Source organism: Bufo bufo, chromosome 4, assembly GCF_905171765.1.
Source record: "Bufo bufo chromosome 4, aBufBuf1.1, whole genome shotgun sequence".
Taxonomy (NCBI): Eukaryota; Metazoa; Chordata; class Amphibia; order Anura; family Bufonidae; genus Bufo; species Bufo bufo.
The window spans coordinates 511,888,104-511,902,822 of NC_053392.1; the positions used below are offsets into that span (position 1 = coordinate 511,888,104).

At 43.8% G+C, this 14,719-nt stretch overlaps 1 protein-coding gene across 1 annotated transcript in view; it reads left to right on the forward strand.

Annotated features, from left to right (window-relative positions):
• CFAP61 (cilia and flagella associated protein 61) overlaps nt 1-14,719 on the forward strand; it is a 320,844-nt gene that overhangs the window by 216,133 nt on the left and 89,992 nt on the right. The window contains exons 22-24 of the mRNA XM_040429693.1: nt 4,621-4,913; nt 6,568-6,895; nt 9,296-9,387. Coding sequence (XP_040285627.1) covers nt 4,621-4,913; nt 6,568-6,895; nt 9,296-9,387 — 713 coding nt within the window. The remainder of the gene's footprint in view (nt 1-4,620; nt 4,914-6,567; nt 6,896-9,295; nt 9,388-14,719) is intronic.

Consider the following 14,719-nt stretch of genomic DNA (forward strand, 5'->3'; position numbering starts at 1 on the left):
CATTCTCCGGCATGCTTTGTGACACCTGTAATTTTTATCTAGATCTTGAGATTAAAAATGTTAATAATCTTTTTGTCTTCAGCTGTCAGGAAGCCTGCCAATATTAGAAAGCAAGCGCTTTCCTAACCATGTCCCACTTATTATAATATTAGCTTCTGTTTAGCACTCATTTCACAGCTGCTTAATTATACTGTGTATATAGCATTAATTATAGTATTTATTCATCTGTGTGGTCTCTAATTTGTAATTTCTCCATAAGCACAGTGTACTCAAGAATCCCCCTCAACTTGAGAAAAATAGGAAATTGAATATTATGCATCATATGAAAAAAAAATTCTCACTTGTGTACTGATTCTAAGGGACAGATTTATCATTAGCTCAAGTCAGAATAATGGAGTGAAAAAGTTGCAAATAATTGCGCAATCGCTTAAACTGCGCAAAGATTTGCGACTTTTATTGGCTCTGCACTATGCTCGGCAGTTTTCTGAAAGTGGGCGTGTTTTCTTATGTAAATGAATCTCTAGACAGATTTACTATTGCGACAATTTAAAAAGTTGCAAAAAAATGCGCAAAATCACTCCAGTGTGGACCATGCTTATCTTTTGCGACTTTTTAAAAGAACATGCGACTTTTTTGTAAAGACGTGCAACTTTTTTAAAGCCGCTTACTGACGGATAAACTGCTATCGTCAAACTACATTTATCACAGTCTTAAAAGGCCGAACATAAATCTGACTTAGCTAAAACTGACTTTAGCCATATGTGAAAGTGGAGTGAGCTGTCAGAGTAATGATAAATCTGGCCCTAAGGCCTCTTTCACACGGGCGTTGCGGAAAAATGTGCGGGTGCGTTGCGGGAACACCCGCGATTTTTCCGCGCGAGTGCAAAACATTGTAATGCGTTTTGCACTCGCGTGAGAAAAATCGCGCGTGTTTGGTACCCAAACCCGAACTTCTTCACAGAAGTTCGGGCTTGGGATCGGTGTTCTGTAAATAGTATTATTTTCCCTTATAACATGGTTATAAGGGAAAATAATAGCATTCTGAATACAGAATGCATAGTAAAACAGGGCTGGAGGGGGTTAAAAAAAATAAAAAATCATTTAACTCACCTTAATCCACTTGCTCGCGATGCGGGCATCTCCGTCTGACTCTTTTACTGTATAGGACCTGTGGAGAGCATTAACTATAGTTTAAGGACCTGGGATGACTTCACTCTGGTCATCACATGGTACGTCACATGATCTTTTACCATGGTGAATCACCATGGTAAAAGATCATGTGACGTACCATGTGATGACCGGAGTGACGTCATCCCAGGTCCTTAAACTATAGTTAATGCTCTCCACAGGTCCTATACAGTAAAAGAGTCAGACGGAGATGCCCGCATCGCGAGCAAGTGGATTAAGGTGAGTTAAATGATTTTTTATTTTTTTTAACCCCCTCCAGCCCTGTTTTACTTAGCATTCTGTATTCAGAATGCTATTATTTTCCCTTATAACCATGTTATAAGGGAAAATAATAAGGTTCGGGTCTCCATCCCGATCGTCTCCTAGCAACCGTGCGTGAAAATCGCACCGCATCCGCACTTGCTTGCGGATGCTCGCGATTTTCACGCAACCCCATTCATTTCTATGGGGCCTGCGTTACGTGAAAAACGCACAAAGAGGAGCATGCTGCGATTTTCACGCAACGCAAAAGTGATGCGTGAAAATCACCGCTCGTGTGCACAGCCCCATAGAAATGAATGGGTCAGTATTCAGTGCGGGTGCAATGCGTTCACCTCCCGCATCGCATCCGCGCGGAATACTCGCTCGTGTGAAAGGGGCCTAAGTGTTCAGCTATATAAGCTACAACCATGCCTGAGATATTAGACGACAGGGGTGTGTGAGACTCCAGCAGGATCCACATGCAGCTCACCTCTAATTGCTGGGCCATATCTGTTTCAAATAGCATGTAGAAGTGCAGCCCTGCAAGTACAGGTGTAGCCTGGCAATTAGCAGTGACCACGTGTGGATCCCACTGCCAGGATCAAATCATGTTAAATCTGCAACATGTCAATTTATGTTGCAGATTTCTACCATGGATTTTACTAACTGCAATGCAGGGAATGTAATCTGCGGCAAATCCACAGTGAACTCTGTAGCACCATTTGGTGTGGATTTCCAGCTAATACACTCTGAATTTTCTGCAGCATGATCATTTGTGCCACATGTGGTCATTGCCAACCACCGATTGACTGTGTACTGTATGTCTAGGCGGTCGGCAAGCATCTCTGCAAAGACGTTTTATTACATCCTTGAAGAAGTCTCAGCTGAGGGAGTGGGGAGCCCGCTGTCAATGACAGCAAGGCTCCCCGTAGAGAAGGCAGGGCTGTTCTTTTACCATCCCTGCTTCCCAATTGCCATGTATACAGCTCTCAATGTGATGACACTGTTGTGAGCCAATTGAATGCGCAAGCTGCTGGGTCTTAGCAGACTCAGATCAACTCTTCAGTGAAGTTGTACAGTGATGTATAACTCTGAGAGCTGTATCCCCCCTCCCCCCCACACACACACTATGTCAGCCCCAGTTACAAAAGAAATTAACAATAAAAAAAAGGAATGTTAAATGTCCCCCAAAAGTCTTGTATGACCTTATGGGGCCACAAAGTGTAAAAAAAAATGAAAAAAATAATAATTTATAAGACAAAAACAAACAACAATGCACATCACACTGCAGCTTCAAGCTTTGTCCCCTGGCAACCATAACCTATAGGCCACTTTCACACGGGCGAGTATTCCACGCGGATGCGATGCGTGAGTTGAACGCATTGCACCCGCACTGAATACTGACCCATTCATTTCTATGGGGCTGTTCACATGAGCGGTGATTTTCATGCATCACTTGTGCGTTGCGTGAAAATCGCAGCATGCTCTATATTCTGCGTTTTTCACGCAACGCAGGCCCCATAGAAGTGAATGGGGTTGCGTGAAAATCGCAAGCATCCGCAAGCAAGTGCGGATGCGGTGCGATTTTTTTACGCACGGTTGCTAGGAGACGATCGGGATGGAGACCCGATCATTATTATTTCCCCTTATAACATGGTTATAAGGGAAAATAATAGCATTCTGAATACAGAATGCATAGTACAATAGGGCTGGAGGAACTGTGAAGAAGTTTGGGTTTGGGTACCAAACATGCGCGATTTTTCTCACGCGCGTGCAAAACGCATTACAATGTTTTGCACTCGCGCGGAAAAATCGCGGGTGTTCCCGCACATTTTCCCGCAACGCCCATCTGAAAGAGGCCATACTATTCCTTATATCAAAGTGATCATCACAGAAAGGGGACATAATAAATAAAAAACAATTGTTGCACATTGTGCTATTAAAAAGAAAAGGACAAATATTTAAAAATTTTTCTTTTCTTTACATTTTCATGGCTATAAAAAAGAAAAGCAAAAGAAATACTAAAAAAAAAATGACCGAAAAAGATGAAAAAACAGGAAAAAAGCTATATGCTAAAAAACTGAAACTGAGTCTGGTCAGGAAGGGGGGTAAATGGCCCCGTCTATAAATGGTTCAAGAGGTCTTCCAGGATTGCACTGGTTTTTAACAGACATGCTCATGTAGTTGCTTATCTCATGTTCATCTCATGAGCTTTTTCCATCCTGTATGTCGCGCTTCTCTTCCTGTTGCTGTAGCCAACCAAACTCATACTGCACTTCTCCTTGCTCTACCACACCTCCAGCCCCGCCCCTAACAACGCCCAGCTACTTTATAGCTCCTCCCACCCAGCTAGTTACATAGACACTCCCCTATCACTGACACGCCCATGGCCATATCATCACAGGACACGAGAACAAGCTGCATGGACATGGTCATGTGACCATAGCCCAGAGCGGAAGATAGGAGCAATAAATGTAAAAGAAACATATAAAAAAAATGACATCTACCTTCATAAATTTATTATTTTAAAGTATGTTGATGCAAACCGGAAAATCCTTTTAACCATCGTGTATGGAGTCTTTGGAGCAAGATGGCTATATCAATTTTACCAACCATATTTTTGACCAGAAGCTTTGGAAGGAGCGACATGATTACATGAGCACACAATAACTAATTGGGGGTGACATATTCAACAAAAAGAGAAAAGCATTGATCGCACATCCACTAATTTAAGGTGCATTCACAATGCCCGCGGTAGCATCAAATCTGAATGGCATGCTAGGGCTACTTACCGCTCCTCATTGTAATCGGTATACACTTGTTTTGTTGTCCTCATATAGAGATGCAAGCAAACCTATTAAAATGATCTTTTCTTCTGCACAATCCATTTAAATCTATGTTCTTTTTAAGCAGGATAGTTCTTATTAGTTTTGAAATTGCCAAATGCTCTTCATCTGAGCTGAGCACACTCTACTTTTGTGGGATGTTTTGTTCGGATTCCTCTGTAGATTTTCTAGTTTGGAGTTGCCAGGCAACGCTGCTTGCTGCAGGCATCAAATATATAATAGGGTCACAGAGAGCAAATCTGTACCATATAAAATCTGCTACACCAATAGGCTCTCTTTTTTTTCTATGCAGCAATGTTTTGTGTTGGTTTTTTTGTTTCTACTTTATTTTTTTATTTTTTTTTAGGCAATGTGATTGTATATGGGAACACGCTTGATAGTTACACCACAGTTGCTACCCTCATGTCGTTGGGAATTGGAGGGTCTCGCATCCATTTTGTACAGCCTCCACTTACGTCAAATGTCACTTGCTTTAACAATTACGCCATCGAAGAAGCCATCCAGAAAGGGTTATCGGCAGCCGGTGTGACAACCTACTACAACTGTAAGCTGGCACGGTGGAATGATGGCGAAGATCCAGAACCTATATGTTGTGCATCATTCACTACTGATTCAAAACCACTGAAGCTATCATGTGTAGTGAGTACAAAGAGCATATTCTGTAATGTAATGAGAAATGTATCAAATAGGTTGACGTGTATATGTAAAGCTCTTAAAATGGACACCTATAGACCAATGTGGCTTAAAGAGTCACTGTATACAATGTCATTTAATAGATAATGGTGTAATTAGCAAATTTCTCAATCACTTCATTTAAAAATCTGCCTGCATCCACCTGAAAAAAAAGTCATAGCCACTAGGGTGTCACTTCCAACTAACTTGCAGTCCACTGCCTGTTGTTAGGCTAGATCTGACCCTAGTAACAGAGACATAGAAGATGGATGAGAGGAAGTGGGGGCATGTCAGAGCTAGCTGAGCTCCTTAGCCTGATACAGAAACTGCTTCTACACTGCTTCTGAATTCACAGGAGCCTCTTGCTTTTCTGTAAGTGGGATCTCACCCCTCCTTATCAGCTTTATGAGCACCCTAGAAGAAAATAAACATAAAGAAAGAAAGGGAAGTGAAGTCTCTGCCTACAGTACTGGCAGATTCCACAGAAGGGAGACACCCCCTGCTTGTGAGAGAAATGCATCTAGCGGTACAAGTGAAACAGGGAATAATATGGCTGAGGAAGACCCAAAAAGACCTGCTCCTTCACAATTATGATTCTACAAGCCAATATGCAAACTTTTTTTTTGAAAACTCAGGTATGCTTTAAGACAAGACTTGGAAGATCTGAGGGCTTATTTGCATGACCATATTTCTCTTTTCTTTCGTTTTAAAAATGAACAGCACATGGGACCTATACGAGTCAATTGGGCTGTTCAAACACCCTTTCTTTTTACAGATTATGTGCCCAAACCGAGAAACTCAGTGCTTGTCCTATGACTTGCCCTTTCAAGTTATGTGGGCAAAATAAAAAAACTGAATTCACATCCGTGTGCGATCCGTATTTTCACGGATCATTTTTTTGCAGATAGATAATCAGATGAGGTCATGTTAATAAGGCATTACAAATGAGGATACTGAGTGGTTTGGTCAAGTGCAACCATGCTTACTCCATGTAACCAATCTAATCAATAGGTTTTAACTGAGATCTCATGGCTCTCAAACTGTTGTCTGACCAGCTGGTATATCTTCCTCCTCTATTATCTTGCACACTATGTTTAGAATACGCATCTGCCAGACACCTCGGATAGTGACTTATCATCCAGGTGAATATAGGAGTAGGCTTGATAATATCTGTCATGTGTATGTTGTACATTAGGCTAAAGGCTATGTACACCTTCAAAAAATATACATACACAAATCACAGCAAAAAATGCACCAAAATGATAATGTGTATCATTTTGGTGCATTTTTTGCAGTGATTTGTGTATGTATATTTTTTCATCTGCACAATGTATCATTTTGTGTAAGATGTTTTTGTGCATGCGGTCCGCCCCGGCATCCTCCATTGTACGCATTATTTGCTGGGGATTGCCGTCGTCTGCGGACCGCATGCGGAGGAATTGCTCCCCCGGTTATAGACACGCTACAGTGTCTGGGTTTGGAGCATTTTCACCCGTTTAGGCCACTTTTTTCAGTGAGTTCAAGTATGAAGAATACAGATCACATAGTCTATGAGCATTGAATTAACCAGTAATAACTGTGTGTGTATTCAGTTTGCTCATATATTATTTTTGTCTTGTAGGCATTCTTTAATTTTTTGGGGAAGAAAGTGGACTATGATGCATTTAAGGCCATTAACAGTGCATGCCTGGTGTATGATGGAAGGCTGGTTATTGATACTGCCTTTCACACAAATGATTCCTCTATAAGGGCAGCAGGACCACTGACCAAGTACTCCAATAGATATTATGTTAATGAGTGGTCTCCCAGCTACTTCAGCTCCAAGGAGATCGGCGTTCAGCTGGCTGCTACCATGCTGTCTCTTTTTGACCCAACACTTGAACCTATGAGAGAACCATCTCAGGAGTGTGACAGACTCATCCCAATCTATAAAGGACCTACCATTCAAGGTGAGTGCTTAGCTATTACATTATGTTCAATTACAATGTGTCCGTTGTTGTATCTCTCTTGTGGCTTTAAAAAGTCACGAGATGTTTTTTTGCAAAAAGGGTCGTGACGAGAGCGGGACAAATTTATCTTCACTTAAACCAGTTTTCTGGCACAAGTGAAGCCACAAATCTACGGCAGCTCAGAGCTCTGTTTAGGCGCACGGACTACTGGAGGATTCTCCTGCGCCTCGTCATAAATGTGGTGCTTCCTCCAGTGCAGGGGATATCAAGACCGATGCAGAAACTGCCTGTCTTGTTAAATCTGCCCCTTTAAGGCCAAAAATATGCTAATTATTGAGTGGAGGTATTTGAGCTCCATGGTTATGGAATGGGATGTCCAACAAGTCACATAGGTGTCATGGTTGAGTCTCTTCCATTAACCCCAAGCAGGAAGATTTTAGCACAAATTGCTGTACAGCACTTTGATTATGTGGGTTCAGGAGCTGAGCCTGTACCATCGGCAGTGGATGTAAGCTATAACAATGGTGTCATGGCTGGGAATGGAGATAACTCTGATCCCAGCTATTGAACCCCTTAGTTGCCATGGTCCATAGCCCATCACAGCATTTAAGGGATTAGAAAGAGGGATCCTCACCCCCCATCCCACGTTGCTGATGGTTTGTTGTGGCACCCAAGAGACTAATGAAGGCTTTGCCATCTTGGTACACCTATTGGGCACTAGCTGATATAGTTTCTGTCAGTGTTACACTGGCAGACATAATGCAGAACAATACAGACGTATTGCTTTATATCATATGATCACTTAAGTGATTGCCTGTTCTGGTCCCCCTAGTGGTCCATATATGTAAAATCAAATCACAAGAAAATGTTGAAAAATACTAAAACTGATGCATTGCTTATCCTGCATCCTGGCGAAAAAGTGCAAAAAGCAATGCCAAGATTTCTAAAAATGGAATGAAAAATAGTCAAAAAGTTGTATATTCCCCAAATCTACAGCTTGAGAAATACAAATGAAGAGCCGTCACACAGCCCTGTTAATGGAAAAACTATTTTCTTCTTAAATTTTTTTTGTTGTGTAAAAGTAGTAAAACATTAAAAACCTGCACAATTTTGGCATCACTGTAAAGTGTGCAGACCCACAGATTAAGGCCTCTTGCACACGACCGTATGTCTTTTTCTGTATTTTGCAGTCCGTTTTTAACGGATCCGTTGTTCACTTTTTTGTTTCCATTGTGTTTCTGTTCTGTTTTCCATTCTATAGTTCCGCAAAAAATCTCCGTATGGTTTCTGTAGGCGATCCGTTTTTTGGGGACGCAAACGGAAACATGAAATTTGTAATCATTACTGTAATGTACAGTAATGTTTTTAAACAGTAAACACGTGGGCATGGATCCGCAAAAAAACGGATGACATACGGATGTGTTCTGTATGCATTCTGTATTTTTTGCAGACCCATTGACTTGAATGGAGCCACGGATCGTTATTTGCGGGCAATAATAGGACAAGTTCTATCTTTTAGCGGAACGGATATACGGAAATATGAAAACGGAATGCATACGGAGTACATTCAGTTTTTTGGGGCGGAACCATTGAAATAAACTGTTCTGCATATGCATATGTTAATTATGCTTCATAGTGACTGGTGCAAAATGTAAAAAAAGTGACAGAATTGCCTAGAACCACATTATAAGTATCAGTTCTACCGCATTAATTATAATCCATCCTTCAACCACAGTCTTGCAGGCCTGCCCCTAGACATAGGCCTTTTGAGCCTATTGGAAATGGGCCCAGGGAAGGCACAGTGAGTTTGATTCCCTCAGCACACTCTTTCAGCAGGGTCACCAGCACTCTGTAGCCACATAGACTGTCACAGACAATGATGTTTGGTATGGTGGAGAATCAGATCACCACCATGGCTGCTCTGTTCTAGCTCAGGATCACTACTGCTTAGAGTATACAGTAGGTAAGTACTGATAGTATATTGGGGGCTGAAGATAATGTCCTTCATTAAAGGAGTTTTATTGGAGGAGATTATTGATGACCTATCCTCAGGATAGGTCGTCAATATCTGATCTGTGGTGGTCCAACACACAGCACCCCTACTCATCAGCTTTTTGAAGAGGCTGCATCATGTGTGCTGCAGCCTCCTCACAGCATACCAAGGACATTGCATAGGAGCTGTGCTTGATATTGCAGCCCCTGCCAATTTACTTGAATGGGACTGAGCTGTGCATAGGCTATGGGACCAAAGAATGTGACACCACTGACCTAGGAAGTGGCTGCCGCTGCCTCATCAAACAGCTGATCGGCAAGGGTGCCGGGAATAGGACTCTCAAAGATCAGACATTGAAGACAATTCACCTATACTTCTAGAATATGTTTGTTTCTGCCTTATTTCAGGTGGTCTTCTTCCTGGTGGTTATTACTATTTACATGTCGCCGAACCTGCAATTCCATCTCCTTTACAAGCTCAGATGGCACAGCCAAATTATGTAAGTCAAATATTTTTATAGATTTTAAAGTAAGAATGCAATAAGTATGTTGTAAGGTTTCAGCTACTGTGTGATTGTGTCTTTTTGGTTTAACCCCTAAGTGACCACCCGTACGTGTTTTTACAGCGATCACTAAGGGGCCTTAGGCTGGGCCGCCATGCAGCGGGGAGCGGGGACCCGGCTCTCGCATGAGAGCCGCAACCCTGCTCTAACAGCCTGGACCGGCAGGAGTACAATCCGGGCTGTTTAACACTTTACATGCCTCAGGCAATGGCGCCCACTGCATATAAAGTGCTGACAGAGGGAGAGGACTCCCTCTGTCTCCCATCAGCACCCCGCAAATGTGATCGTGGGGTGCCGATGTGTGTGAAGGCAACCTGGGGTCTGATGTAGGCCCCAGACCAGCCTTCTGTAATTTCCAGCAGGCTGCGCCTCTCTGGCGCAGCCTGCTGGTCAATGTCAGAATAGCATTGCCATTAAAATGCAATGCACTATAAGGATAGTGCATTGCATTTTAAAAGCAATCAAAAAGCTGTTTGTTATAGTCCCCTTGTGGGACTATTAAGTGGTAAGAAAAGTAAAGAAAATTTCATTTATTAAAAAAAAAAATCCCATAAAAATATTAGGCTTTTTTTCCATTGAAAATACGCTTTTCAATGAAAAAAATAGCAAAAAAAAAAATCTTCCCCATATGTTTGGTATTGCCGCGTCCGTAATGACCCAGACTACATAAATATCATGTAAATTATCCCCTATGGTGAACGCCGTAAAAAAAATAAAAAATAAGGAAAAAAGACAGAATTGCGAATTTATTCTTAGTTGCCACCGAAAAAACTTAATAACAAGCGATCAAAAAGTGCCATTTACTCCAACAGTATACCAATGAAAAAAACAAGTCGTCCCGCAAAAATCAAGCACTCACACAACTCCATGGAAAGAAAAATAAAAAAGTTATGGGTCGTGGGAAGCGGCAATGCAAAAACATTTTTTTCTTTTAAAAAAAAGGGGTTTTATTGCAAAAAAGTTGTAAAATGTCAAAAAAATATATATGTATTTGGTATCACTGTAATCGTACTGACCCAGAGAATAAAGATATTTTGTTATTTTTACCGAAAATTGAACGCCGTAAAATGTATAACTTAAAAACGCAGTGGCAGTATTGCTGTTTTTCCCATCTCACTCCCAGAAAGAGTTAATGAAAATTAATCAGAAAGTTTTGTGTACCCCAAAATGGCGCCATTAAAAACTACAACCTGTCCTGCAAAAAACAAGCCCTCATAAAGCTATATAGATGGAAAAATAAAAAAGATATAGCTCTTGGAACGCGACGATGAAAAAGGGAAGAAAAACGCTTGGTCAGTAAGGCCCAAAACAGGATGGTCACTAAGGGTTTAAAGGAACAGTAAACCTAGAAATGAACAATAAAAGTAAACAGGAGTCTTGCCCATGATGTGTATCTGTCTGTAAGATTTCCCGCATATTCCTGAAACAGTCTTTCAGAGAACACAGTGGATACTTTCCTTATAATCTCTTTCATTTTCTGCTACCAGTGTGTGGAGGGGATGGCACTTATCCAAGGGGCGGGTCTTTGTCACCAACTGCAGACAAAGCAGTGTGCGGGGTGGGGGCTTCTCCAGACAGTTGTCTTACAGCCAGGGCCGGTACAAGGCAGGGGCCGAAGGAGCGGGTGCCCTGGGCGCTACCATTTGCGGACAGGAGGGGGGCGCAGGTGAAGTGCCAGCAGTGTACAGCTTCACTGTACCACATTAGCCAAGCGCCACTTGCTGTGCTTGCTGTGCTGAGTGCGCTCCTGCACCCGCCTACACCGTCCACACCAGCCATGTCAGCGCTGCTCCTTCTCTCCCCCTATGAATTTTGTGCCGACTGCGCTCCTGGCTCGGGCTCCCTTTCCTCCTCTGCGTTTCCTCGCCCCCCCCCCCCCATGGAGGATTCATTTGGTTGATACCACCGGCGTGCGCCGTGTGACGTCACGCGGCTCACGCCGGAGGCGAGGTGTGAGGTGAGAGAGGGAGGACTCGCGCAGCCTACAGGGAGCTGTGTCGGCGCGTGAAGAACAAGCCACGAGGAGCCTGCCTTCACTAGCTGCTACTCACACACAGACTGTAAAAAGTAAGAAAATAATGTAATACAAATAACAAACTAATTTTTTTATTTAAAAAATTATGGTCATCTCAGTCCACTGAGATGATCATTCGCCCTGGGCACCAAATGGCCTTGTCCCAGCCCTGCTTACAGCCAGAGCAGGTGAAAAATCTCCTGTGTATGAATCAGTGACAAACAGTCCAAGAGCTCATGGAGGCTGCTCAGGGGTGGACTGGCCATAGACCCTACAGGGAAACTTCCCAGTGGGCCGATGTCCAGGGGGCCACCTGAGCCCTCCTCACAGCTAACGTTCTTTCCACTTTGAAAGTCCAGTACTTATGTATCCGGTGTCACGCTCTAGTGTGGGAGGGAAACCCGACACCAAACATAGGAGGGAAAGGGGAAAGGAAATAAGGCCTAAAAAACTAGGGAAGGAAGGTGGACACCTCCTAGTGAAAACCCTAATCAAAGCCCTGACTGACTACCAGTATGAACAGACCCCAGAGGTAGGTGAGTTCATACACAGGAATACCTAAAGTCCTATCTAACCCTAAAGGACCCTAAATACCACCCCAGCAGAACCAAATACCACAGTGTTCACACCATAGTTAGCGTAGTGGTAGGACCCTTGCCATGCTGAGAGACCGTGACGTGGTGCATGATGGGCTCCGATGTGTTCCTGACAGGAAAATATTGGCAAAAGTCTCAGCTTTTAATATCTGCTTGTTTGGTGCATTTGGTACTAATGACAGGAATGAGACAACCTGTTCCTTCAAAAGGAAGGATTAACGGGAGTCTCCCTGAGGCCTAATACAAAACAACAAGGAAATGCAACACACAGAAAAGCCAAAAGGGAAAGGTAACACTTAAAGGGAGTCTGTCACCACATTTGGGCATATTAGACTGATCAAATAGTGTTATATGTGCCACCCAGAACTTAAAAACGGTACCTTTGTTGTATGTAACGGAGTTTTCTTTTAGCCGAAAATGAACTTTTAAGATTATGTAAATGAGCCCTCTCAAGTGCCCAGGGCGGCGTCTCAATCCTCCGAGCCCCAGGCAGCACCTCCTCAACGGCTCATAACCCCGCCCTCCGTGTGCCTCTGCCCGCCCGTTTACTCCCCTCCTCTGTCCTTTTCCTCTACAGCTGTGCGGTCAAATTCGTAGCGGGCGCATGCCCAGTAGGTATTGTGATGCCCTGCCAGGAGCGGGCATCGCATTGCGCATGCGCCCGCTACGAATTTGACCGCACAGCTGTAGTGGAAAAGGACAGAGGAGGGGAGTAAACGGGCGGGCAGAGGCACACGGAGGGCGGGGTTATGAGCCGTTGAGGAGGTGCTGCCTGGGGCTCGGAGGATTGAGACGCCGCCCTGGGCACTTGAGAGGGCTCATTTACATAATCTTAAAAGTTCATTTTCGGCTAAAAGAAACTCCGTTACATACAACAAAGGTACCGTTTTTAAGTTCTGGGTTGCACATATAACACTATTTGATCAGTCTAATATGCCCAAATGTGGTGACAGACTCCCTTTAACTTCCAAGAATCTATGGCAGCACCAGGAACTCAGCCGAGATCCAAACACCAGCTATCCACAGGTCCAGCTGAAGCTATAAACCGCACAGCATTGTGGGAGAAACAACTATAAATAGGGAAAGTTAAATAGCAACACCTGGAGGTTAAAGGGGTTATTACATCATAATGATCACTGTTAAATCTGTTAATGATTTGACAGTGATCATCTTTGTAAATATATTTGATTTACCCATTCCCACCGTTTAGGAGAAAATTCATCCCCACTTACCTCATTGTTGTCATTCGGTCTTCCCTGGTTACGGCCACCGCTCTTCTCCGGAATCCCGGTGGCCGCGCTTGCGCAGAAGACTCCATCTTTTGTCCCGGCCGGGCCGCTCGCTGTCCTGAACGCGCACGCCACCGATGGTGACTGCGCGATGGTGACTTCTTCCTGGCCACAATAGTACAGAGCCGCGAACGCGCACGCCGGCTCTGTACTATACTGGCCAGGAATAAGTCACCATGGCACATGCGCGGCGGCGTGTGCTCTCAGTCCAGCGCGTGGCCCGGCCGGGAGAAGACTTCAATCAAGATGAAGCCCGCCCCCAGCCAGAATCCAGGAAGTGAACGCCGCGCTGGCAGCAGGTAAGTATGAAAATGCAAAGTGGGATAACCCCTTTAAGGGTGTGGCCAGTACCAGAAACAACACAGACGCCTGTTGCTCCACAAGGTAAACATGTCAAATCAAACCACGTGTTGCCAGTCTCAAAGATCTCCTGACACTCACTGTCCCGGGGACGTCCGTATGTCTCGGTATGTCGGTGACACCCGGTCAGCAACCACAGGTGTCCTCAGATGGCTTCCTGCACCATCACAAAGGGGAAGCTTTTAGGGGGGTATTTTGTGCTAAATCACAGAAATATAGTGGCAAATATGGGGCAACTGCTCAAACCCCAAACACTGTAGCGTGTTTCTCATTGGGGGAGCAGTCCCACCGCATGTGGACCGCAGCAAATGACCATCCCCAGCAAAAAAATGCATACAATGGAGGATGCCGGCGCGGTCCACATGCACCACAAAGGCATCCTACACAAAACGGAGCATTGTGCGGATGAAAATATAATTATATAAATCACAGAAAAAAATGCACCAAACGAATATGCCACTGACTATACTAGCTAGTCATACAAGCAGATATTCTGTCAGGAACACATCGGAGCCCATCATGCACAACGTCACGGTATCTCAGCATGGCGAGGGGTCCTACCACTACGCTAACTGTGGTGTGAACACTGTGGTATTTGGTTCTGCTGGGGTGGTATTTTGTACTGCACTGTGGTATTTGGTTCTGCAGAGTGGTATTGTGTGCTGCATTATGGTATTGTTGACCCCACCTAGTTTAGTTGTCCCTGCCTACTTGTGTTGGCCCTGCCTTCTGTCAATTTGGAACCTCCTACAACATGGGGCCACTTTTATTTTTTCCAGGGCTGATATTTTTTCGATGAAGCCATGATCATTAAAGGGATTATACTAGTAGAAAACAGCTGATTTTGTTGTGGAAATATATGATTCCTGGGCATCTGTGAATGGAGGTTCATGAAGGCAGAGATCTGTGTCCACCCGGATGAAAGGAGCAGTGGTCAGGCTTGTGCCCTCTATTCATTCTCTATAAAGCTGCTGGAGATTGGCTCAGGTATCTCCACCAGTCCTATGGAG